The following is a 27,735-nucleotide window of genomic DNA, read 5'->3' on the forward strand; positions in this document are numbered from 1 at the left end:
AGTGTGTGACTTGTGATACCTGGCAAGGTGAACTCCTTTAGTACCATCAGACGTAATATCACTCCCCCTGGTGGGAGAGCGACATTACTGCAACGACCAGGACTCTGGGGCGCTGCACTTATATCTACATAGATTAGATTGCCTTACTTGCCCCCTCAGGTAGAGGAGGAATCCCTTACTATGGCCGCAAGCTTAAAAGAGATGGTCAGGATGGAGGTCAAACAATCCATAAAGGGCCTATCTCAAGCGAGAAGTTCTAAATATAAAGCTCCATTGTTCTCTGATTCTTCAGTGGAGGAGGATAGGGAGGAAGGTTTCTCCGGTTCAGCTGCATCGTCCTCTTCCTCGGACAAAGATACCGCTTGCTTCTGTCTACCCCTTGAGAGGATAGATAAGTTAGTTAAAGCGTTCAGAGGAACAATGGGCATAACAGAACCAAGACCCCAGCTTTCCAAGGAGGAAATTATGTTTAGTGGATTGGAGCAAAAGAAACGTAGATTTTTTCCGCTCAATGAAAAAATTAAAGAACTTATTAATAAAGAGTGGAAGAAGCCTGAGAAAAAAGGTTCCTTACCACCAGCACAGAAGTGCAGGTAACCCTTTGATGACCCGGCAGTCACCAATTGGGAAAAAGCCCCTAAATTGGATGCAGCAATAGCCAAAGTGGCAAAACGGTCCTCTCTCCCCTTTGAGGATATGGGAACCCTTAAGGACCCCCTTGATAGAAAAGCGGACACCTTTCTAAAGGGTACCTGGGAGATGGTGGCCGGTTCCTTAAGACCTGCGGTATCATCAACCTGTACAGCCAGAACAATGATGGTTTGGCTGGATCAGTTAGAGACCCAGTTGAAAGAGGGTGCTTCACAGGATTCTATTCTGACTGCTTTACTGGTGATTCAGGAGGCAGCTGCCTTCTTGTCGGACGCTTCCATTGACTCTGTTAAAATGGCTGCTAGGGCAGCAGGACTCTCGAATGCGGCTAGGAGAGCCCTATGGTTAAAATGCTGGCCAGGTGATATACAAACGAGATCAAAGCTTTGTACCATTCCGTGCAAAGGAGAATATTTATTTGGGCCCACCTTGGATGAACTCCTAGAGAAAGCAGGGGACGACAAAAAGAAGTTCCCTAATCTATTTGGGTCATCCCTTTAATAAGAATAGATTTAGTCGCGGAAGAAAACGTGCCTTTTCACCTGTAAGAGATCGGTCTAGATGGGATGATAGACGTAGAAGAGGTACAGGATATATGTTCCGTCGTTCCTCAAAGGAGAGGAAGAAGGAGGACAAATGACTAGGAATTCCGGTGGGGGGTAGACTATCACATTTCTATTCAGAATGGTCAGAGATCACAAATAGTGTTTGGGTACAAAACACTATTTCCCGGGGTCTCACACTTGAGTTTTACCGTACCCCACGGGATAATTTTAAATTAACTCCTTTAGGTTCTTCTCCCTTGGAACAATCTGCTCTAGAAGAAGAGGTGTGGTCTCTTTGTTCTAAAAATGTCCTTATAGAGGTTCCAGAGTCTGATAGAGGGAAGGGATTTTATTCTCCCCTGTTTCTTATTCAGAAACCTGATAAGACTTAAAGGACCATTATAAATCTCAGACATCTTAGTTATCTGGTTAAACATACCTTTAAGATGGAGTCCATCAACTCAACAAAAAAAATGCTGTTCAAAAAATTGCTTTATGGTAGTAGTCGAATTAAAAGTTGCTTATTATCATGTGCCCATTCATGAAGATTTTCAGCAGTTCCTGAGGGTAGCAGTGTTAATGGGGGGAAGTCGTTCACCATTTTCAGTACAGAGCACTTCCCTTCGGTATAACATCTGCCCCTAAGTATTCACAAAAATAGTTGCGGAGGTTATGGCTCATTTGCGGGAATCTAATATTCTTATTGTCCCTTACCTGGATGATTTCCTCATAGCAGGGAACTCGGTGAAACACTGTTTGTCTCAATTAGCGTTAACTAGAGTTAAATTGGAAAGCCTGGACTGGATAATTAATTATGAAAAATCCCGGTTGCAGCCCCTAAAAATTCAAAAGTTTTTAGGGTTATTATTAGATTCAACTACACAACAGTGTCTCCTTCCAGAAAATAAATTAAGTCAGATTCGACATCAAGTATTAAAAGCGATTAATACACCCTCTATGACCCTTCGACAAGCTATGTCCCTGCTGGGGTCCCTCACATCTTGCATCCCAGCGGTAAGGTGGACACAATTTCATTCTAGACCCCTTCAGAAAGATGTTTTGATTAATGTCAAGATCTTGAGGGGTGTATTGGGGGAAAAAATAACTTTGAAACCGGCGACTCTCGAATCCCTAAATTGGTGGCTGGATAGGGATAATTTGTCGGCAGGAGTTCCCTGGATAATAGATGTATCCCGGGTGATAACTACGGATGCTAGCTCCTCAGGGTGTGGGGCTCACATGGATGACATTGTGGTTCATGGTCAATGGGAACCATACACAACATCTTCATCCAATCAGAGGGAATTATTGGCAATTGAGTTGTCAGTTAAAAAACTCCTCATGTATCTGCAGGGCCACCATGTCAGGATCCTCTCAGACAACCAGGTGGCAGTCTCCTATATAAATCCTCAAGGTGGAACACGTTCCGAGACTCTGATGCAGGTCACAGATCGCCTGTTCCGGATGGCAGAAGAGGATTTTCAATCTTTGACTGCTCTCCACATTAGAGGAAAGGAGAATATAAAAGCAGACTTTCTCAGCCCCATTATTCTAAGACAAGGGGAATGGTCTCTAAATGGAGACATCTTCAAGCAGATTGTCCGCCGATGGGGTCGGCCAGTGGTGGACCTATTTGCTACAAAAGACAACAAAAAAGTAAAAGACTTTTGTTCTCTAAATCCCAGGGAAAATCCGCTGGCAGTGGATGCATTCCTCATAAAATGGGATTTTACTCTGGCTTACGCCTTCCCACCGTTGAACCTGTTACCTCTAGTGGTGAGGAAAATCAGAGAAGATCGTGTGAAGGTCATTCTGATTGCTCCTTTCTGGCCCAGGAGAACCTGGTTCGCATGGCTCAGGACAATGTCAGTAGGCGATCCCTGGGTGCTACCAGACATTCCGAATTTACTTTTCCAGGGGCCGGTATTCCATCCACAAGTGAAGGGACTCCATTTAACGGCTTGGAGTTTGAGCTGTCATTATTAAAAAATAAAGGCTTCTCCTCTAATTTGGTTGATACCCTTTTAAAAAGTAGAAAGCCGATAACAACGAGACTCTACTCTAGAACCTGGAGGAAGTTCCTAACTTCCTCAGAATTTAACATCAATGAAGGGTTACCAATACTCCAAATATTAGAATTTCTGCAGAGGGGGTTAGAGTTAAATCTCTCCACAAGCACACTGAGAGTACAGGTATCAGCACTTGGTGCCCTGTTCTCGCATAATATTGCTAGCAACTATTGGGTGCCGAGATTCATTAAGGCGGTCGGTAGAGCTAGACCGTTACATAGAAATAAAATGGTACCGTGGGACTTAAATCTAGTCCTTTCTTCTCAAACAAAAGACCCCTTTGAGCCCTTAAGGCCCCGTCTCACTAAGCGATTTACCAACGATCACGACCAGCGATACGACCTGGCCGTGATCGTTGGTAAGTCGCTGTGTGGTCGCTGGGGAGCTGTCACACAGACCGCTCTCCAGCGACCAACGATCAGGGGAACGACTTCGGCATCGTTGAAACTGTCTTCAACGATGCCGAAGTCCCCCTGCAGCACCCGGGTAACCAGGGTAAACATCGGGTTACTAAGTGCAGGGCCGCGCTTAGTAACCCGATGTTTACCCTGGTTACCAAAAAAACAAACAGTACATACTCGCCTTTCGGTGTCCAGGTCCCTTGCCGTCTGCTTCCTGCTCTGACTGAGATCCGGCCGTACAGTGAGAGCAGAGCGCAGCGGTAACGTCACTGCTGTGCTCTCACTTCTCACTGTACGGCCGGCAGTCAGTGAGAGCAGGAAGCAGACGGCAAGGGACCTGGACACCGAAAGGCGAGTATGTACTGTTTGTTTTTTTTTACATTTACGCTGGTAACCAGGGTAAACATCGGGTTACTAAGCGCGGCCCTGCGCTTAGTAACCCGATGTTTACCCTGGTTACCAGTGAAGACATCGCTGGATCGGTGTCACACACACCGATTCAGCGATGTCAGCGGGGCCTCAACGACCAAAAAAAGGTCCAGGCCATTCCGACACGACCAGCGATCTCGCAGCAGGGGCCTGATCGCTGGTACGTGTCACACATAGCGAGATCGCTATGGAGGTCGCTGTTGCGTCACAAAACTTGTGACTCAGCAGCGATCTCGCTAGCGATCTCGCTATGTGAGACGGGGCCTTTACATGAAGCCTCAATCAAAATGTTATCTCTCAAAACAGCTTTTCTGATAGCTATAACATCAGCTCGCAGAATAGGAGACATCCAGGCGCTTTCTAGACTTCCCCCGTATATGTAATTTTTACAGGATAGAGTAATCCTTAGGCCGGACCCAGCCTACTTACCAAAGGTAGCATCACAGTTTCACAGATCGCAGGAGATAGTTTTGCCTTCATTTATCCCTCATCCTTCTAACCCTAAAGAAAATGAACTCCATACATTAGATGTCAGGAGATGCCTTTTACAATATATTTCAGTTACTAATGACTGGAAGAAAGATAATGCACTATTCCTATCCTTCCAAGGTCCTAGGAAAGGGGTTAGAGCGTCAAAATACACATTAGCTAAATGGATTAGGGAGGCTATCTCTCTGGCTTACACGACAGGTGGGGTCCGGCTCCGCAGATTCTGAGGGCGCATTCCACCCGAGCCATGGCATCATCCTGGGCAGAAAGGTCTGGAGTGTCAATCGACCAGATATGTAAGGTCGGCCACATGGTCATCCCCTTCCACCTTTTTCAAACACTATCGGTTGGACGGGTTCTCCTCAGATCTCACCTTCGGGTTAAGGGTGCTGCAGGCTGTGGTCCCTCCCTAAAATGGCTTACATCTCTGTAAATCTCTCATGGTGCTGTCATGGGAGTCCGAATAAAGCATTAAGCTACTTACTGGTAGCGGCATTTTTCGGAGGCCCATGACAGCACCCTTAGTTCCCTCCCTATTCTCGTGGGGGTTGCACATCCTTAGATTGAAAAAAAAAAAAAAAAAAAAGTGGTTTTCTCACGAGTGGTATCTGGATTGTTACTTTATTAAAGATATTGTATTTAACTGTATATAATGTTGTGTTTGCTTGTCATTAACTGTGGTAGTCCTCTCAGGCTCTGTAACTCAACTGATACGTGGGAGAGGTGCCACCCTTTTGTATCTGTGGGTTTCCTGTTCCTAAGGGGCGGATCCCCTCTCTCGCTACCAGTAAGTAGCTACCAGTAAGTAGCTTAATGCTTTAGCCGGATCCGGAAAAAAAACAGAAGGAACGCTGGGCCATGCGGCGCGATCCGGCGCTAATACAAGTCAATGGGGGGAAACCGGTTCCGGTTTTTAGTTTTTCCGGTTTTTCTCTAAAGAGCCGGATTTAGCCTGAAACAAAAAGACGGATGTGTGAAAGTAGCCTTTAAGAAGCGTCGGTCCCCACTGATCAAAACCACAGGTGGCGTCACAAACACAAACTTTATTCAAAACCCCTTTAAAGACATTCCCTTTAACATGGGCGCCCAGGGCCACTAACCGGGTCGCAGCCACCATGACATCCCCGTTAAGTACCGGACCCGGTACAGAGTATCCCCAGGCCCTGGTGGGCGTTCCATTTTCTTTTGGAGTATGGCTTAAGTTTTAGGCTATGTGCACACGATGCAGATTTGGTGCAGAATTTTCTGCACAAAATCTGCATCTTCTGGCAGAAAACGCACCTGCGTTTTTTATGCGTTTTTAGTGCGTTTTTTTCAGTGCAGTTTTTTAGTGCGTTTTTTTGTGCGTTTTTTGTGCGTTTTTTTATGCTGATTTGTCAGCTTTTTTTGTCAGCTTTTTAAAGCTAAATAAAGAGATTAAAAAAAAAAAATTACGTGATGTCATTTCCTAGTCCAACCTCTTCTCAATCTCCATTTTGGAAAGCCATAACCACTTTCTGACAGGCCTTACCATGAGTACTGGTAATGAAGAACACAGGGAAGAAAGTAGTGCCACGTATTTAAGTGCAACGTATTTATGTGCCACGATATTTCGGTGCCACGTATTTAAGTGCCACGTATTTAAGTGCCACGATATTTCGGTGCCACATATTTAAGTGCCACGTATTTAAGTGCCACGTATTTAAGTGCCACGCATTTAAGTGCCACGATATTTCGGTGCCACGTATTTAAGTGCCACGTATTTAAGTGCCACGTATATAAGCGGCACAATATTTTGGTGCCACGTATTTAAGTGCCACGTATTTCAGTCACGTTTAGGATTAGGGTTGATATTCATTACCTAGAGAGGGGCCATGGATATTGCCCCCCCCAGCTACAACTACCAGCCCGCAGCCGCCCCAGAAATGGCGCATCTCTAAGATGCGCCAAATCTGGCGCTTAGCCTCTCTCTTCCCACTCCCGTGTAGCGGTGGGATATGGGGTAATAAGGGGTTAACGTCACCGTGACATTGTAAGGTTAACCCCAGTTAATAATGGAGAGGCGTCTATAAGACGCCTATCCATTATTAACCCCTAAAAAAAAATTGGCGTAGGCTCCCGCCCAATTTTCATGTCCAGAAAGGGAAAGCCAGCAACTGCAGGCTGCTAATTTGTAGCCAGGGAAGGGGTTAATTTTCCCAGGCTATGAATATCAGCCCACAGCTGTCTGCGTGGCCTTACTGGCTATTAAAATAGGAGGACCCCAGAAAAAAAATTTCATGGGGTCCCCCTATATTTTATAGCCAGAAAGGCTACGCAGACAGCTGCGGGCTGATATTCATAGCCTAGAGAGGGGCCATGGATATTGGCCCCCCCCCCCCCCCCCGGCTACAACTACCAGCCCGCAGCCGCCCCAGAAATGGCGCATCTTTAAGATGCGTCAAATCTGGCGCTTAGCCTCTCTCTTCCCACTCCCGTGTAGCGGTGGGATATGGGGTAATGAAGGGGTTAACGTCACCTTGACATTGTAAGGTGACGTTAACCCCAGTTAATAATGGAGAGGCGTCTGTAAGACGCCTATCCATTATTAACCCCAAATTACTGAACACAAAAAAAAGACACAGGAAAAAGTATTTTAATATTCTAAATTTTACCATACTTACAAATCCCTTGATGATCTGTAGTCTTTTCCGACGTAGTCCATTAATATCGAGTGTCCCACGACGATCTGCCATGGAGAACAGCCACACCAGGAGATGTGACTGCTCTCCATGGCTGCCAAAACACACTGACAGGAGGTAAAGCTCCTGCAGTGTGCCTGCGCATGCGCGCGAGTTTACCGGCGTTCAATGAACTCTGGGACTCTCGCTTTACGACACTGCTGAAAAATTATACAGCAGTTCAATTGCCGTAAAGTGAGCTCCCGGAGTTCATTTAGCTCCAGGAAAAGAACGGGCAGCTCCGATACACTGCAGGAGCGATTAACTCCTGCAGTGTATCACCGGAGGACGTCGTGGGACAACCTATTAATGGATTACGACGGAAAAGTTTTTTGCTTTTTTGGGGGAGAAGAATGATCGAGGAAGGTGGCCTTCGGGGACGTATGTGGTGAGTATGTACTACATGTTATATGTGTGTGTGTTTTTAACCCATTGTAGTCAGTCGCCTGACGATGGGACAACTCTCCCATCATCACATTTCGATGGGAGCAGTAGTCCCATCCGACGAATGACTACAATGAGTCACTACTGACTGACAGACTGACAGACAGACACACAGACAGACACTATACATACCATTTCTACCATACGCCTCACATCGATCCCCATCCGACTGTACGACTCCATTTTCACTACACTCCGCCCACACACTTCCTCCTTTCCTGACATCACTTCCGTCTGCTGCGGTTTTGACACCCAAATCCGCATAAAATCTGCAGATGGTATATTACATCTGCAGTTTTTATGCGGATTTGACCCACAGAATGGGAGTCAATGGGTGCAGAAACGCTGCAGTTCTGCACAAAAGAAGTGACATGCACTTCTTTGAAGTCTGCAGCGTTTCTGCACGGATTTTTCTGCACCATGTGCACAGCTTTTTTTTTTCACATTGATTTACATTGTTCTGTAAATCACAGTGCAGTTCTGCAGCGTTTCTGCTGCAGAAAAAAACGCTGCAGAACTGCACTAAATCTGCATGGTGTGCACATACCCTTAAGCATACTCCAAAAATCCTGTAAAGTCATTCTATTGCTTATTTTCGAGGAAACACTATATTAGCATGTATAGGGTTTTTAAGTATAGATGGTGATATTAAAAAATATGTTTAATATTTAAAACTTGATTTAAGCAATATGTATCTTTCTGATTACACATCACTGCATTTTATGCTGAATTAACTGTTGTCTGTATATTGTCTTGAGTCTTGTAATGGCCACATGAGTCTGTCTGCACTTTTTCTTCAATACTGTTAACATGAAGGATTTGCAACAATCTCGTCTACATATACTGTAAGAGTACTGTCTCACAGTGGCACTTTTGTCGCTACGACGGTACGATCCGTGACGTTCCAGCGATATCCATACGATATCGCAGTGTCTGACACGCAGCAGCGATCAGGGACCCTGCTGAGAATCGTACGTCGTAGCAGATCGTTTGGAACTTTCTTTCGTCGCTGGATCTCCCGCTGTCATCGTTGGATCGGTGTGTGTGACACCGATCCAACGATGCGTTTGCTTGTAACCAGGGTAAACATCGGGTTACTAAGCGCAGGGCCGCGCTTAGTAACCCGATGTTTACCCTGGTTACCATCGTAAAAGTAAAAATAACCAAACACTACATACTCACATTCCAGTGTCCGTCAGGTCCCTTGCCGTCTGCTTCCCGCTCTGACTGACTGCCGGCCGTAAAGTGAGAGCAGATCACAGCGGTGACGTCACCGCTCTGCTGTTACGGCCGGCGCTCAGTCAGTGCAGGGAAGCGGACGCCGGGGGACGTGAATGTGAGTATGTACTGTTTGTTATTTTACATTTTACACTGGTAACCAGGGTAAACATCGGGTTACTAAGCGCGGCCCTGCGCTTAGCAACCCGATGTTTGCCCTGGTTACCCGGGGCCTTCGGCATCGTTGGTCGCTGGAGAGCTGTCTGTGTGACAGCTCTCCAGCGACCACACAACGACTTTCCAACGATCACGGCCAGGTCGTATCGCTGGTTGTGATCGTTGGAAAGTTGCAGAGTGTGACAGTACCCTAACTTTAATAAAAATATATGTTGATAAAATGTCACAAACCATTATGGAGGTAGAAATAAGACTTGTTTGGCTACAACAGAAAAGTCAATAACAGTAAAGGAAACTTATTGTTTCTCTCTCTCCACATGATCTTTATACCATTCTATCTGTTTTTTTTGTTTCTTCAGGAGTTCATTATCCATACCCCTTGTGAGAATGCAGAGAAAATGTATATTGGCAATACAATGAAAGGGAATTATGCTGCTGTGTTTGCACAGCTAATTCTAAATGGAAAATCTCAAGGTTTGTTCCTCTGGTTATTCTTCAGACAAGTAGGGTTGCAAGATTGTCTCTGCCTTCATTCATCTGGAAGATGCAGGCAATTGTTCAGTTCTATGACTAGACGGTTCAGTCAAGGCGACAGCAAGTTAATTAGAGCTCAGGTTATGTTTGCATTATATATCTTTCTATCTTAAAAGACATTGCCAGGTAATATGTATGCCAATGCAGACTAAACATGTGAGTGCTTGTTCTGATCTGTCACATAAATTACACAGCATTGATTTGTAAAGTGTAATGGGTAATAAGTTCATGTGAAGGTAGACTTGAATGTAACCTTTTGTTTCTCTAGGGCCGCACTGTTTTATTGTACCAATTCGTGACCACAATGGGAAGCTCTATCCAGGTGTAGGTGCCATAGACATGCTGTACAAAGAAGGTATTGCATTTTACTGTAATAAATCTGATTATGATATTAAACATGTCAAATAATTTTTATTTTTATAGCGCCAAAATATTCGGCAGCACTTTACATTTCAGAGGGGACTTGTACAGACAAAAGAGACGTATCAAAGTAAACACATAATTCAACAGATAACAAAAGGAGTGCGGGCCCTGATCACAAGCTTGCAAAGTATGAAAAATAGGGGAGACACGAAAGGAGAATGGTAAAAAGTGCTTTTATTGTATGTATGGTCCCGCCATCAATATGATAAATAAGGTGCTCAAGTTATGCTGCAGGAACCAGTCACCAGCCAGTATCTGTATATGTACTGATACAGAGTACTATTAAATGTATTCAGTCTGTGTAAACAGATGCTGTGAGAGACCAGATTTGTAAGAAAATTTTGGAAGTGCACAACTGGAATAGTTAAACAAGTGAGGTGAAGCGATAGGCCAGTCTAAAGAAGTGCTTATTTAGGGTACTATTAAAAATGTTGGTATTGGGAATAAATTGAATTGTCCTGTATAGTGTATTTCACAAAATTAAGGCAGCTCATGAGAAGACTTGGAGACGGAAGTGGGAGGTTCGGCTTATTGAGAATGTTAGTCTTAGGTTATTAGTATAATGGAGGGCACGGGTACAATGATAGAGATCAGGGAGGAGATGTAGGGCGTTACAGAACTGTGGAGAGCTTTATTGTTGAGAGTGAAAAGTTTATATTAGAACCTTTAGTGGATGGGTAACCACTGAAAACGACAGGCACATTAGAGATTAGTAGAGAGTTGCAATAGTCGAAACGAGGATGAGTAAAAGAAACAGTAAGAGTTTTTGTAGAGTGAAAGGTAAGAAAAGGTTGAAGTCTAGAGATTTTTTGAGGTGTAGATGACATGAGCAAGCCAATGATCGGATGTGTGGAGTTAAGGAAAGATTGGAGTCAAATATGACCCCAAGACAGCAGGTGTGCTGCTGGGGAGCAATGGTAGAACCAGGGCTGGCTTCAGGGTTTCATGAGCCCCAGGCGAAAGTCTCAGTGGGTCCCTTTAACCCCTTTCCGACATTGGGATTAATACTACGCCGATGTCCGGACTCCCTCCGGCCCTGAGCCCACATCATGTACATTTTTCTTTTGTATGCACTGTATTTTCTTTTGAAAAAGAAAAAGAAAAGGAAAATCCAGTCCTGTTGAGTTGGACTCCAATTTTTTCTATTTTCCTTGATGTGTGTCACCTGATCCACTGACTTTCATTTAGCGTCAGTTGAGGGTTAGCCATGTCTACAAGAAAGGTTTTCAGTTCAACCAAGCGCTGAATCATTAAGTAAGTACTGCCCCATCGTGTGGCTTGATCAATAATTGCCCCTTTTCCAGCACGTCTCTTCAAAATTGAGTCAACTTTAGGGGTTCTGGCAACAGTAGCCAATTTTCTCACCTTGCCAATCAGTGCAGCAGCATGTCCTTCTTGCAGACTGTCTCTTATAGCCAGCTGTAGCATATGCACAACACAGCGCATGTGATGAATGAAAGAACGTATTGACACAGTTTCAACAAGATCATCTAAACTATCATGTTGCTGTTCATCTGAAGCAACTTCAGTTTGCTCCTCAGTTACAATACTGCGTTCCTCTATTTCAAACATTTCTGTGTCTGTGGACCCAGAATGTTCTTCTAGCTGCTGGTCACTATCATTACTCTCATTCATTAGCTTAATAGTACTTATCATATTTGAAGCATTGTCAGTTACGATAGAAAGAACTTGCTCTTTTTTAAGTTCATAGTCTTGCAGAACCTTTTCCACCAAGACCTGGAGAAACTCACTGGTGTGATGAGCTTTGGTGTCTTTTACTGCCAATGTCTTGGTAACTATTTCATTTTTGTCACAAACAAATCGGACATTGATGGCAAAATAGTTCACTCTGTGACGTGTGCAGGCATCCATTTTAAGAAAAAGAAAGCGTCCCTTGAGAGTTTTTTTAAGTTCTTCCTTTTGTTTAAAAGCTTCTTCGATTACTAATTTTCTAATACTCTCTCTCTCTCCAGAGAAACACCAAGCTTGCGGGCCATTTTCCCATTCAGACACACAAAAGCTGGTCGTGAAAATAATGAAATAGGCACACTATCCTTTACAACAAGCTCTATGATCTGTTTTTTAAATGTATCTACTGTCATTGTCACAGTAACTTTGTCACTGACAAAATATCGTGCAACTGATGGCTGCAAAGTTCTCTGCTCCTTTGTTTGGCTGGAAGAGCTGGGCACTGGTTCATTGGTTTGGATGCAGTCTTTCTCATCCACTGCTTTCAGTACTTCTGGATGAAAGCGCTGTAAGTGTCTCTTTAGATTAGAAGCTCTGGTAGGAGCATTTTTATCTTTGCCTGAATATGCACTGATCTTGGCTTCACAGCATTTGTTTTCGTCTGGATCATTTGTCATACACCGACAGACATAATGTTTTCTATCTTGAGTGATGGTGAAATGTTCAAATACAGCTGATTTAATGTGACGCTTCTTTGACATTCTCAGGTTTTTAATTCTGCATTCACAATCCAAATGACAATTGTTTTTCCTAAAAACAATTGTACAAAATTATTGCCAGGTCGTACAACTGATATAGTGGTCAGTAATACTGGTATTCCTCATGTACTCACAGTTAACTGATGCAAAGTTTGTTGAAACGATAATACTTCTTACAGTCTTCCTCTTCTGAGTAGCAGCTGTGAGATGCTTGGAAGACGCACACCTAGTAAACATCTAAGCTAGAGGAGGAGCTTTACTACTAATAATTTTCAACACATTTTCACTTTTAGTTTCATACATTGTAAGTAGGGGGGTTGGGGCACCCTGAGGTTAACCAAGTATAAGATTAGATAAGGGCAGTGGAGAACAGTGACACACAAGAAGTAAGAAATGTCTCTATCTCCAGCAGAACTGCTTATCACTGTTGTTCATAGTTTGATAGAACATATATATTTGAGTAACATTTATAAAATTCATATGAAAGTTCAATTATGAAATACTAATACATTTTTTTTAAAGCTGGAGTCTGAGTCGGTACATTTCTACCGACTCCGACTCCAACCAAAACTAACTCCGACTCCGACTCCACAGCTTTGGGAACAACTGCTCCCAGCAGAACCTGCAGCATCTGACAATCAGGGTGATAACTCTATACAGCAAGCTGAGGAGAATGGAGATTCACCAGAACCCACTATAGGCTGGAGTCACACTTAATGTATAAAAAATCTGTCCAATTTTGACAGCCGAGAATCGCACAAATGTTCTCCGTATGGTGATCCGTATGTAATCCGTTTGCAATGCGAGGATGCAATTTCCTTGCATCTAGTAACCATATGAAATCCGTATGCAATGCGATTTTAACCCCTTCACCCCCAAGGGTGGTTTGCACGTTAATGACCGGGCCAATTTTTACAATTCTGACCACTGTCCCTTTATGAGGCTATAACTCTGGAACGCTTTGACGGATCTTGGCGATTCTGACATTGTTTTCTCGTGACATATTGTACTTCATGTTAAAGGTAAAATTTATTCGATATAACTTGCGTTTATTTGTGAAAAAAATGGAAATTTGGCGAAAATTTTGAAAATTTTGCAATTTTCCAACTTTGAATTTTTGTGCCCTTAAATCACAGACATATGTCACGCAAAATACTTAATAAGTAACATTTCCCACATGTCTACTTTACATCAGTACAATTTTGGAACCAAAATTTTTTTTTGTGACGGAGTTATAAGGGTTAAAAGTTGACCAGCAATTTCTCATTTTTACAACACCATTTTTTTTTAGGGACCACATCTCATTTGAAGTCATTTTGAGGGGTCTATATGATACAAAATACTCAAGTGTGACACCATTCTAAAAACTGCACCCCTCAAGGTGCTCAAAACCACATTCAAGAAGTTTATTAACCCTTCAGGTGTTTCACAGGAATTTTTGGAATGTTTAAATAAAAATGAACATTTAACTTTTTTTCACACAAAATTTATTTCAGCTCCAATTTGTTTTATTTTACCAAGGGTAACAGGAGAAAATGGACCCCCAAAGTTGTTGTACAATTTGTCCTGAGTACGATGATACCCCATATGTGGGTGTAAACCATTGTTTAGGCGCATGGCAGAGCTTGGAAGGGAAGGAGCGCCATTTGACTTTTCAATGCAAAATTGACTGGAATTGAGATGGGACGCCATGTTGAGTTTGGAGAGCCCCTGATGTGCCTAAACATTGAAACTCCCTACAAGTGACACCATTTTGGAAAGTAGACCCCCTAAGGAACTTATCTAGATGTGTGGTGAGCACTTTGACCCACCAAGTGCTTCACAGAAGTTTATAATGCAGAGCCGTAAAAATAAAAAATCATATTTTTTCACAAAAATGATCTTTTCGCCCCCAATTTTTTATTTTCCCAAGGGTAAGAGAAGAAATTGGACCCCAAAAAATGTTGTGCAATTTGTCCTGAGTACGCTGATACCCCATATGTGGGTGTAAACCATTGTTTGGGCGCATGGCAGAGCTTGGAAGGGAAGGAGCGCCATTTGACTTTTCAATGCAAAATTGACTGGAATTGAGATGGGACGCCATGTTGCGTTTGGAGAGCCCCTGATGTGCCTAAACATTGAAACTCCCTACAAGTGACACCATTTTGGAAAGTAGACCCCCTAAGGAACTTATCTAGATGTGTGGTGAGCACTTTGACCCACCAAGTGCTTCACAGAAGTTTATAATGCAGAGCCGTAAAAATAAAAAATCATATTTTTTCACAAAAATGATCTTTTTGCCCCCAATTTTTTATTTTCCCAAGGGTAAGAGAAGAAATTGGACCCCAAAAAATGTTGTGCAATTTGTCCTGAGTACGCTGATACCCCATATGTGGGTGTAAACCATTGTTTGGGCGCATGGCAGAGCTTGGAAGGGAAGGAGCGCCATTTGACTTTTCAATGCAAAATTGACTGGAATTGAGATGGGACGCCATGTTGCGTTTGGAGAGCCCCTGATGTGCCTAAACATTGAAACTCCCTACAAGTGACACCATTTTGGAAAGTAGACCCCCTAAGGAACTTATCTAGATGTGTTTTGAGAGCTTTGAACCCCCAAGTGTTTCACTACAGATTATAACGCAGAGCCGTGAAAATAATTTTTTTTTTTTTCTCAAAAATGATTTTTTAGCCCCCAGCTTTGTATTTTTACAAGGGTAACAGAATAAATTGGACCCCAAAATTTGTTTTCCAATTTGTCCTGAGTACGCTGATACCCCATATGTGGGGGGGAACCACTGTTTGGGCGCATGACAGAGCTCGGAAGGGAAGGAGCGCCATTTGGAATGCAGACTTAAATGGATTGGTCAGCAGCCGTCACGTTGCATTTGCAGAGCCCCTGATGTACCCAAACAGTACAAACCCCCCACAAGTGACCCCATATTGGAAACTAGACCTCCCAAGGAACTTATCTAGATGTGTTTTGAGAACTTTGAACCCCCAAGTGTTTCACTAAAGTTTATAGCGCAAAGCCGTGAAAATAAAAATTCTTTTTTTTTTTTTCACAAAAATGATTTTTTAGCCCCCAGTTTTGTATTTTCACAAGGGTAACAGGATAAATTAGACCCCAAAAGTTGTTGTCCAATTTGTCCTGAGTACGCTGATACCCCATATGTCGGGGGGAACCACTGTTTGGGCGCATGACAGAGCTTGGAAGGGAAGGAGCGCCATTTGGAATGCAGCCTTAAATGGATTGGTCTGCAGGTGTCACGTTGCATTTGCAGAGCCCCTGATGTACCCAAACAGTACAAACCCCCCACAAGTGACCCCATATTGGAAACTAGACCTCCCAAGGAACTTATCTAGATGTGTTGTGAGAACTTTGAACCCCCAAGTGTTTCACTACAGTTTATAATGCAGAGCCGTGAAAATAAAACATCTTTTTTTTCCCACAAAAATGATTTTTAGCCCCCCAAATTTTTATTTTCCTAAGGATAACAAGAGAACTTGGACCCCAGAAGTTGTTGTTCAATTTGTCCCGAGTACGCTGATAACACATATGTTGGGGTAAACCCCTTTTTGGGCGCACGGGAGAGCTCGGAAGGGAAGGAGCACTGTTTTACTTTTTCAACGCAGAATTGGCTGGAATTGAGATTGGACGCCATGTCGCGCTTGGAGAGCCCCTGATGTGCCTGGACAGTGGAAACCCCCCAATTCTACCTGAAACCCTAACCCAAACACACCCCTAACCCTAATCCCAACGGTAACCCTAACCACACCCCTAGCCCTGACACACCCATAATTCTAATCCCAACCCTAATCCAAACGTAAATGTAATCCAAACCCTAACCCTAACTTTAGCCCCAACCCTAACTTTAGCCCCAACCCTAACTTTACCTCCAACCCTAGCCCTAACCCTAACCCTACCCCTAACCCTAAACGTGACTGAAATACGTGGCACTGAAATACGTGGCACTGAAATACGTGGCACTAAAATACGTGGCACTGAAATACGTGGCACTGAAATACGTGGCACTGAAATACGTGATACGTGGCACTTAAATACGTGGCACTGAAACACGTGGCACTGAAATACGTGGCACTGAAATACGTGGCACTGAAATACGTGGCACTGAAATATGTGGCACTTAAATAAGTGGCACTGAAATATGTGATATGTGGCACTTAAATACGTGGCACTGAAATACGTGGCACTGAAATACGTGGCACTGAAATACGTGGCACTGAAATACGTGGCACTGAAATACGTGGCACTGAAATACGTGGCACTGAAATATGTGATACGTGGCACTGAAACACGTGGCACTGAAATACGTGATACGTGGCACTGAAATACGTGGCACTGAAATACGTGGCACTGAAATACGTGGCACTGAAATACGTGCAACTGAAATACGTGGTACTAAAATATGTGGCACTGAAATACGTGATACGTGGCACTGAAATACGTGGCACTGAAACACGTGGCACTGAAATACGTGATACGTGGCACTGAAATACATGGCACTGAAATACGTGGCACTGAAATACGTGGCACTGAAATACGTGGCACTGAAATACGTGGCACTATGACTGTCAGAAAATGTTCATTAAACGGTTAGGGGTGAGGTTAGGGGTAGAGTTAGGGTTAGGGTTTGGATCCCTTTATCACCTTGATGGTGGTGGGTGGCTTTTCAGTGTGTTTTCTGTTTTTTTCGATAAAAATGCATGCGTTTTTAACGCAAACAAACGCATGTGCTTAAAAACGCAAGAAAATACTGCAGGTTGTATTTCTGAAAATGAACGCATGCAGAAAAAAACCGCATGCGTTTGAAAACGCGACCAAACGCGTACAAAAAAACCGCATGCGTTTTCAATGTTAAATATAGGGAAAAAACGCATGCGTTTTTTTGTGCAAAAAACGCTGCAGACAAAAACGGAAGTGTGAAACCAGCGACGCTTTTTATAGCAAAAAAGTTTTTGCGTCTCCACATTTTGAGACCTATAATTTTTCCACATTTGCTCCACAGAGTCATGTGAGGTCTTGTTTTTTGCGGGACGAGTTGACGTTTTTATTGGTAACATTTTCGGACACGTGACCGTTTTTGATCGCTTTTTATTCCGATTTTTGTGAGGCAGAATGACCAAAAACCTGCTATTCATGAATTTCTTTTGGGAGAGGCGTTTATACCGTTCCGGGTTTGGTAAAATTGATAAAGCAGTTTTATTCGTCGGGTCAGTATGATTACAGCGATATCTCATTTATATCATTTTTTTTATGTTTTGGCGCTTTTATACGATAAAAACTATTTTATAGAAAAAATAATTATTTTGGTATCGCTTTATTCTCTAACTTTTTTATTTTTTTGCTGATGATGCTGTATGGCGGCTTGTTTTTTGCGGGACAAGATGACGTTTTCAGCGGTACCATGGATATTTATATCAGTCTTTTTGATCGCGTGTTATTCCACTTTTTGTTCGGCGGTATGGTAATAAAGCGTTGTTTTTTGCCTCGTTTTTTTTTTTTTTTTCTTACGGTGTTTACTGAAGGGGTTAACTAGTGGGCCAGTTTTATAGGTTGGGTCGTTTCGGACGCGTCGATACTAAATATGTGTACTTTTATTGTTTGTTTTTTTTTATTTAGATAAAGAAATGTATTTATGGGAATTTTTTTTTTTTTTTCATTATTTTGGAATATTTTTTTTTATTTTTTTTTTACACATTTGGAAATTTTTTTTTTTACTTTTTTACTTTGCCCCAGGGGGGGACAATACAGATCGGTGATCTGCCAGTTTGCATAGCACTCTGACAGATCACCGATCTGCGAGAAGTACAGGCTGCTTCACAGTGTCTGCTCTGAGCAGGCGTCTGTGAAGCCACCTCCCTCCCTGCAGGACCCGGATCCGCGGCCATCTTGGATCCGGGTCTGGAGCAGGCAGGGAGGGAGGTAAGACCCTCGCAGCAACGCGATCACATCGCGTTGCTGCGGGGGGCTCAGGGAAGCCCGCAGGGAGCCCTCTCCCTGCGTGATGCTTCCCTGCATCGCCGGCACATCGCGATCATGTTTGATCGCGGTGTGCCGGGGGTTAATGTGCCGGGGGCGGTCCGTGACCGCTCCTGGCACATAGTGCCGGATGTCAGCTGCGATATGCAGCCGACACCCGGCCGCGATCGGCCGCGCTCCCCCCGTGAGCGCGGCCGATCGGCTATGACGTACTATCCCGTCGGCGGTCATACGGGCCCACCCCACCTCGACGGGATAGTACGTCAAATGTCGGGAAGGGGTTAACATGAGCTTTTACATACAGCAGTTCTCTGTATGTAAAAGCTCATGTTAAGATCGCATTGAAATTCACAAATGTACACATCGTTTTAAAAGCAAATATTCTTCATAACCTATATATATATATATATATATATATATATATATTATATATATATATATATATATATATATATATATATATATATATATATATATACAGTGCCTACAAGTAGTGTTCAACCCCCTGCAGATTTAGCAGGTTTACACATTTGGAATTAACTTGGCATTGTGACATTTGGACTGTAGATCAGCCTGGAAGTGTGAAATGCACTGCAGCAAAAAAGAATGTTATTTCTTTGTTTATTTTATTTTTTTTAAATTGGGAAAAGTTTTTTCAGAGGGTCATTTGTTATTCAACCCCTCAACCCACCAGAATTCTGTTTGGTTCCCCTAAAGTATTAAGAAGTAGTTCAGGCACAAAGAACAATGAGCTTCACATGTTTGGATTAATTATCTCTTTTTCCAGCCTTTTCTGACTATTTAAGACCCTCCCCAAACTTGTGAACAGCACTCATACATGGTCGACATGGGAAAGACAAAGGAGCATTCCAAGGCCGTCAGAGACAAGATCGTGGAGGGTCACAAGGCTGGCAAGGGGTACAAAACCCTTTCCAAGGAGTTGGGCCTACCTGTCTCCACTGTTGGGAGCATCATCCGGAAGTGGAAGGCTTATGGAACTACTGTTAGCCTTCCACGTCCTGGACAGCCTTTGAAAGTTTCCTCCCGTGCCGAGGCCAGGCTTGTCCGAAGAGTCAAGGCTAACCCAAGGACAACAAGGAAGGAGCTCCGGGAAGATCTCATGGCAGTGGGGACATTGGTTTCAGTCAATACCATAAGTATCGTACTCCACCGCAATGGTCTCCGTTCCAGACGAGCCCGTAAGGTACCTTTACTTTCAAAGCGTCATGTCAAGGCTCGTCTACAGTTTGCTCATGATCACTTGGAGGACTCTGAGACTGACTGGTTAAAGGTTCTCTGGTCTGATGAGACCAAGATCGAGATCTTTGGTGCCAACCACACACGTGACGTTTGGAGACTGGATGGCACTGCATACGACCCCAAGAATACCATCCCTACAGTCAAGCATGGTGGTGGCAGCATCATGCTGTGGGGCTGTTTCTCAGCCAAGGGGCCTGGCCATCTGGTCCACATCCATGGGAAGGTGGATAGCACGGCCTACCTGGAGATTTTGGCCAAGAACCTCCGCTCCTCCATCAAGGATCTTAAGATGGGTCGTCAATTCATCTTCCAACAAGACAACGATCCAAAGCACACAGCCAAGAAAACCAAGGCCTGGTTCAAGAGGCAAAAAATCAAGGTGTTGCAGTGGCCTAGTCAGTCTCCTGACCTTAACCCAATTGAAAACTTGTGGAAGGAGCTCAAGATTAAAGTCCACATGAGACACCCAAAGAACCTAGATAACTTGGAGAAGATCTGCATGGAGGAGTGGGCCAAGATAACTCCAGAGACCTGTGCCGGCCTGATCAGGTCTTATAAAAGACGATTATTAGCTGTAATTGCAAACAAAGGTTATTCCACAAAACATTAAACCTAGAGGTTGAATAATAATTGACCCACACTTTTTTGTTTAAAATTTATAAAAATTTAACTGACCAGCAGAACTTTTTGGTTTGTAAGATTTATGCATCTGTTAATAAATCCTGCTCTTGTTTGAAGTTTGAAGGCTCTAACTTATTTGCATCTTATTAAACCTGCTAAATCTGCAGGGGGTTGAATACTACTTTTAGGCACTGTGTGTGTGTATATATATATATATATATATATATTCTTTTTATTAATTATTATAGCGCCATTTATTCCATGGCTCTTTACAGACGTGAAAGACTGGAGATGCCGTGGAGAGTGATCTGGTGCCTGCGACATCCTTCAGCATGACCTGTTTGGCAGTGGGTCAGTAATGCTGTGGGGTGGCATTTCTTTGGAGGACCGCACGGCCCTCTATGTGCTCGCCAGAGGTAGCCTGACTGCCATTAGGTACCGAGATGAGATCCTCATACCGATTCTGAGACCATATGCTGGTGCGGTTGGCCCTGGGTTGCTCCTAATGCAGTACTATGCCAGACCTCATGTGGCTGGAGTGTGTCAGCAGTTAGGATCAGCTGTGGAGGATATCCACTATTAAAACATAACTTTTAATATGAAATTAAAATATACTGTACACCCAACATCAGACACAAACAAAACCAAAAACAAGTGCTCAAGTGAACCAGTGCTCAAGAATAAAAATTGGATTGTTCTCACCAATGATGACAGACATATAATGGTATGCTTCCAACTGTAGGCACAGGGGCCGGGGTTGGTAGAAAACACAACCTCAATGACATCACATAAATGTCACACATGTCATTAAAACAAAAAATATGACAGAGCAACAGAAAAAAAACACGCTCAATGAGAAATATTGTGACTCCGGAGAAAAAAAGAGCAATAAGGTATTATAAAAATATGACAAAATTTTATTGGTAGAAATTAACCACAAATACACAAAAAGCCAGTAGAATGGCACATAACAGGAAAAGACCCCAATGAGGGGGAAGCGCAGGACTCCAAACCAAATGTCTGGTCACTAGATGCTAGGTAAAACCAAGTTCAAGGCATGGCATAAAGTGCACAGTGCAAAAACAAAGCCGCATCTGAGCAGCATTACCCTCAGTTGCCATATGGCATGCCACATAGTGCTATAACGGTGGTTAGCCCACCTGAGGAAAAGATGCTTACCAAACAATCTTGGCATGGCATAAAGTGCACAGTGCAAAATCAAAGCCGCAACTAGACAACATTATCCTCAATCACCATATGACATGCCGCATAGTGCTATAGCAAAGGATAACTCACTAGGGGTAAAATGCTTACCAAGCAGTGGCGGTGTGGGAGTCCTGGGCCGGGTGTGCGTGCCCGACGCACGTTTCGCGGGTAATAAACCCCGCTTTGTCAAGGGAATGTGAGGTTAAGCCGAACAGGACCTTAAATTAGCCTTTGAACCGGCACATGATGTGTTGCCGTCCAATCACAGTTCGGGTTGCCGGCGCATGCGCTCCGCGATAACCAGGCTCCCGGCCAGAGGAGCGGAGCGTCAACGTCGTCACATGAGAGGGGGGAGGAGGAGCAATCCCCCGTCCCATGGACGAGGATAAAGACGCGCCGTATACATAGTAGTACATATAATAGTGGAAAAAGAATATATTAGTTCCGGTGTAGTCCAGATCAGTATGCGATGAAGCATGATGTCCCATTCTTGTGGTGTATGTTCGCACACTCCAAAGGCAGCAGTATATTAGATTATAAGCAAGGCGATAGTAGATGGCCATATTCAAAAAGGTATCCTGTCCGGGATAACAAGAAAGATCATAAGAATAAACAAATATACAAAAATATATTAAAAACAGTAATAAAAACAAAAAACCCGCTAACCCAAGCCCCGGGGGAAGGATAAGAAACAGGGAATCATATATTTTATGTATTTCAAGGAAATATAATATATATACATATATCTACATACATATATCTACATACATATATATACACATATATATATGGATTGATACTCAAAGCACTCAGAGAAAGGAAGAAAAGGAAAGTGCCGGGGTTGTAGAATAGAGGTAGGGCTCAGAATGTACTATCTATCCTGTGTACCCCTGTGTAGCTCCTGTCCTTACAAAGACAGGCCCAAATGAACCCTACTATGGACAACCGCCACACCAAAATATAGATGAAAACAAAGTTTCTTTCTCTCCCTACGCGTTTCAACTCCGGTCCTGGAGAATCATCAGGGGAGATTAAGTAGCGGTACGTGCCAATGGGCACAGATAATCCAAACAAAAGTCCGTATGTGTCATGGGTCCCGCAGTGGCTAGGTGCCCCAGAATAGAGATGACTGTCTATGTCAGCAGTCTAAAAGGAGTCCTCACCTGTCTCAAAAAAATCTCTTTTTAAACAAACAAGCCCGCCCATAATAGATGGCGTAAGTATGATTGTAACCAATAAAGTACGGAGTGGACCCAAAGTGCACCGCACTAAGGAAATGTGGAAATGTGTATTCACAGTGCATATAGTCGCTGGCGTGCCAGTCCGGTAGTTGCGCCTAGTGCATGAGGCGCACGTGTACCGGAAGTTACGGCGCCATATTAAATTCGTCACATTCTGGCTGGTATCTGCCCCTAAATCCAGTCCATGCGCTCCAAAGATGGATCGCACAGTGACCGGATGAGGCGACGTATTAGAGGTGGAAGTATGTACTCACCGCACATATGATCAATGGGGTTGGTAGATGCGTCTATGCACGCGGGGCGCGTGTGTACTGGAAGTTCAGACGCCATATTATACAATATATATAATATATATATATACACGTATACACGTCACATCCTGGCCTGTGTTGGCCTGTGCGCTCCAATGAATGGAACGCATAGTGGCAGGAAGCTGAGACGCCATATTGCATGTGTCACTTAAAAGGTAGTGCCGTCCCCAGTATTTACGCCAATGGGGCCTGGAAGCTAAACCACCGAGACCAAATAAGACAGACCGTCGGCGATGCAGAATTATTAAAATAGGGTCCACTACTGTGTTGTATTCGCAGAGCGGGCAACCGCAGGGATGAGATCATATAGGGCAATTTAATATACTTCTCAGGGCCCAAATACATAGTACACTCAATAGTAGGTCAAATATAAAGTGCTATGCAGCATTCGCAGACAAGTCCAATAGGCACAACAAAGCATAGATGTATGCTCCATTATGGCTGCTTTCTATGATAGGCATTGTTTTTCCTTTCCCTACATCTCCATCTTAACCTGTCATCCCTCCCCCATATAGTCTCCCCTCTTTTTTACCCTCCCCCCCCCCCCCCCTCTTTTTCTTCCCCCGTGCTCCATGTATGTTTCTACTCGGTAATGATGCGTTATGTCTGTGATGACTTTTTTTGCTCTGTATTATGGGCCCTTAGTGGGTTAAACGGCTGAAGAAAGCTAGATTGTGAGATGGATTACAGTGACTTACTGGGATTGAGCCACTGCTATTCCCTAGGATAGCCCTATCTACTTGTAGGGTTAGACACTAGAACTGTGATATTGGACTATCATATATGTTGGCACACGACTTTTATATATTTGGTCTGGTCTCCCCACCATCTGATAACATATGTCTCATTATCTCTGTATGCGAACAATCCCAAAATGAGGCATACATCTATGCTTTTTTGTGCCCATTGGACTTGTCTCTGAATGCTGCATAGCACTTTATATTTGACCTACTATTGAGTGTACTATGTATTTGGGCCCTGAGAAATATATTAACTGGCCCTACATGATCCCATCCCTGCGGTTGCCCGCTCTGCGAATACAACACATTAGTGGACCCTATTTTAATAATTCTGCATCGCCGACGGTCTGTCTTATTTGGTCTCGGCGGTCTAGTTTCCCGGCACCATTGGCGTAAATACTGGGGACCGCTGATACCTTTTAAGTGACGCATGCAATATGGCGTCTCAGCTTCCGGCCACTATGCGTTCCACTCATTGGAGCGCACAGGCCGGGGTAATAGGCCGACACCGGCCAGGATGTGACGTAAACAATATGGCGTCTGAACTTCCGGTACACGCACCCCACGTGCATAGGCGCAACTGCCAACCTGGCACCCCATTGATCATATGTGCGGTGAGTACATACTTCCACCTCTAATACGTCGCCTCATCCGGTCACTGTGCGATCCATCTTTGGAGCACATGGACCGGAGTTAGGGGCAGATACCGTCCAGAATGTGACAAATTTAATATGGCGCCGTAACTTCCGGTACACGTGCGCCTCATGCACTAGGCGCAACTACCGGACTGGCACGCCAGCAACTATATGCACTGTGAATACACATTTCCACCTTTCCTTAATGCGGTGCACTTTGGGTCCACTCCTTACTTTATTGATTACAATCATACTTACGCCATCTATTATGGGCGGGCTTGTTTGTTTAAAAAGAGATTCTTTTGAGACAGGTGAGGACTCATTTGAGACTGCGGACACAGACAGTCATCTCTATTCTGGGGCACCCAGCCACTGCGGGACCCATGACACATACGGACTTTTGTTTGGACTATCTGTGCCCATTGGCACGTACCTCTACTTAAACTCCCCTGAGGATTTTCCAGGACCGGAGTTGAAATGCGTAGGAAGAAAAAGGAACTTTGTTTTCATCTATACTTGGTGTGGCGGTTGTCCATAGTAGGGTCCATTTGGGGCCTGTCCTTGTAAGGACAGGAGCTACACAGGGGTACACAGGGTAGATAGTATATTGTGAGCCCTACCTCTATTCTACAACCCCGGCCCCTGTGCCTACAGTTGGAAGCATACCATTATATGTCCGTCATCATTGGTGAGACCAATCCAATTTTTATTCTTGAGCACTGGTTCACTTGAGCACTTGTTTTTGGTTTTGTTTGTGTCTGTTGTTGGGTGTACAGTATATTTTAATTTCATATTATTAAAAGTTATGTTTAATAGTGGAAATCCTCCACAGCTGATCCTATTTGCTAACCCAGAGGGTATGTCTATGGTGTGGCTACTCTACACTATTGCTGTAGTGTGTCAGCAGTTCCTGCAAGATGAAGGCATTGAAGCTGTGGACTGGCCCGCCCGTTCCCTAGACCTGAATCCAATTGAACACATCTGAGACATCATGTCTCGCACCATCCACCAATGTCACGTTGCACCACAGGCTGTCCAGGAGTTGGCGGCTGCTTTAGTCCAGGTCTGGGAGGAGATCACTCAAGAGACCATCCGCCGCCTCATCAGGAGCATGCCCAGGCAATGTAGGGAGGTCATACAGGCACGTGGAGGCCACACACACTACTGAGCATCATTTCCTTGTCTTGAGGCACTTCACTGAAGTTGGATCAGCCTGTAATTTCATTTTCCACTATATATACAGTTGTGACCAAAAGTATTGACACCCCTTCAATTCTGTCAGATAATACTCAGTTTCTTCCTGAAAATGATTGCAAACACAAATTGTTTTTTATTATCTTCATTTAATTTGTCTTAAATGAAAAAACCCCAAAAAGAATTGTCCTAAAGCCAAATTGGATATAATTCCACACCAAACATAAAAAATGGGGTGGACAAAAGTATTGGCACTGTTCGAAAAATCATGTGATGCTTCTCTAATTTGTGTAATTAACAGCACCTGTAACTTACCTGTGGCACCTAACAGGTGTTGGCAATAACTAAATCACACTTGCAGCCAGTTGACATGGATTAAAGTTGACTCAACCTATGTCCTTGTGTGTACCACATTGAGGATGGAACTGTCTGAGGACTTGAGAAACCAAATTGTGAGGAAGTATGAGCAATCTCAAGGCTAAAAGTCCATCTCCAAAGACCTGAATGTTCCTGTGTCTACCGTGCGCAGTGTCATCAAGAAGTTTAAAGCCCATGGCACTGTGGCTAACCTCCCTAGATGTGGACGGAAAAGAAAAATTGACAAGAGATTTCAACACAAGATTGTGCGGATGTTGGATATAGAATCTCGACTAACATCCAAACAAGTTCAAGCTGCCCTGCAGTCTGAGGGTACAACAGTGTCAACCCGTACTATCCGTTGGCCTCTGAATGAAAAGGGACTGTATGGTAGGAGACCCAGGAAGACCCCACTTCTTACCCCGAGACATAAAAAAGCCAGGCTGGAGTTTGCCAAAACTTACCTGAAAAAGCCTAAAATGTTTTGGAAGAATGTTCTCTGGTCAGATGAGACAAAAGTAGAGCTTTTTGGGCAAAGGCATCAACATAGAGTTTACAGGAGAAAAAAAAAGGCATTCAGAGAAAAGAATACAGGTCCCTACAGTCAAACATGGTGGCGGTTCCCTGATGTTTTGGGGTTGCTTTGCTGCCTCTGGCACTGGACTGCTTGACCATGTGCATGGCATTATGAAGTCTGAAGACTACCAACAAATTTTGCAACATAATATAGGGCCCAGTGTGAGAAAGCTGGGTCTCCCTCAGAGGTCATGGGTCTTCCAGCAGGACAATGACCCAAAACACACTTCAAAAAGCACTAGAAAATGGTTTGTGAGAAAGCACTGGAGACTTCGATTGTGGCCAGCAGTGAGTCCAGACCTGAATCCCATAGAACACCTGTGGAGAGATCTAAAAATGGCAGTTTGGAGAAGGCACCCTTCAAATATCAGGGACCTGGAACAGTTTGCCAAAGAAGTGGCAATACTTTTGTCTGGCCCATTTTTGGAGTTTTGTGTGAAATGATCAATGTTTTGCTTTTTGCTTTATTCTCTTTTGTGTTTTTTCATTTAAGACAAATTAAATGAAGATAATACCAAAGAATTTGTGATTGCAATCATTTTCAGGAAGAAACTGCGTATTATCTGACAGAATTGCAGGGGTGTCAATACTTTTGGCCACAACTGTGTATATATATATGTATGTATTCTGTCTATTCTATTTTAACCTGTCAGTGTGATTTTACTGTACATCGCACATGTCCTTTTCAAAGGACACCGGTGCGCATATCTTGCAAGTCACACTGATGGTCCGTGTGGTGTGCAATTTTTTTTTCTTGCACTCATAGACTTGTATTAGCGAGACTCGGCCGATATATGCTGCAAATCGCAGCATGCTGCGATTTCACTTGCACGTACTAAACGGCCGAGAAATAAAACGGTGATGGGAGCTGCCCCATAGATTAACAGTGGTCCAAGTGTTATGCGATTTTTCTCGCATCGTTCTCGTCCGTATTATACTCTAGTGTGACTCTGGCCTTAAAGATTTATTTGCGGTGGTATCCTTTTGCAAAGCCGCATTAAGTACCCTGACTCCTCAAATGGGTGGCATTAAAGTGGACATTTCTAATATCAAAGCAGATCTTAAAACAGTAACAGAGAGGACAAGTC

At 43.7% G+C, this 27,735-nt stretch overlaps 1 protein-coding gene across 2 annotated transcripts in view; it reads left to right on the forward strand.

Moving 5' to 3' along the window:
- ACOXL (acyl-CoA oxidase like) overlaps positions 1–27,735 on the forward strand; it is an 804,481-nt gene that overhangs the window by 241,252 nt on the left and 535,494 nt on the right. For both annotated transcript variants that reach the window (XM_077283134.1, XM_077283133.1), the window contains exons 6-7: positions 9,482–9,596; positions 9,925–10,011. In XM_077283134.1, the coding sequence (XP_077139249.1) occupies positions 9,482–9,596; positions 9,925–10,011 (202 nt within the window). The remainder of the gene's footprint in view (positions 1–9,481; positions 9,597–9,924; positions 10,012–27,735) is intronic.

Source organism: Ranitomeya variabilis, chromosome 2, assembly GCF_051348905.1.
Source record: "Ranitomeya variabilis isolate aRanVar5 chromosome 2, aRanVar5.hap1, whole genome shotgun sequence".
Lineage (NCBI taxonomy): Eukaryota > Metazoa > Chordata > Amphibia > Anura > Dendrobatidae > Ranitomeya > Ranitomeya variabilis.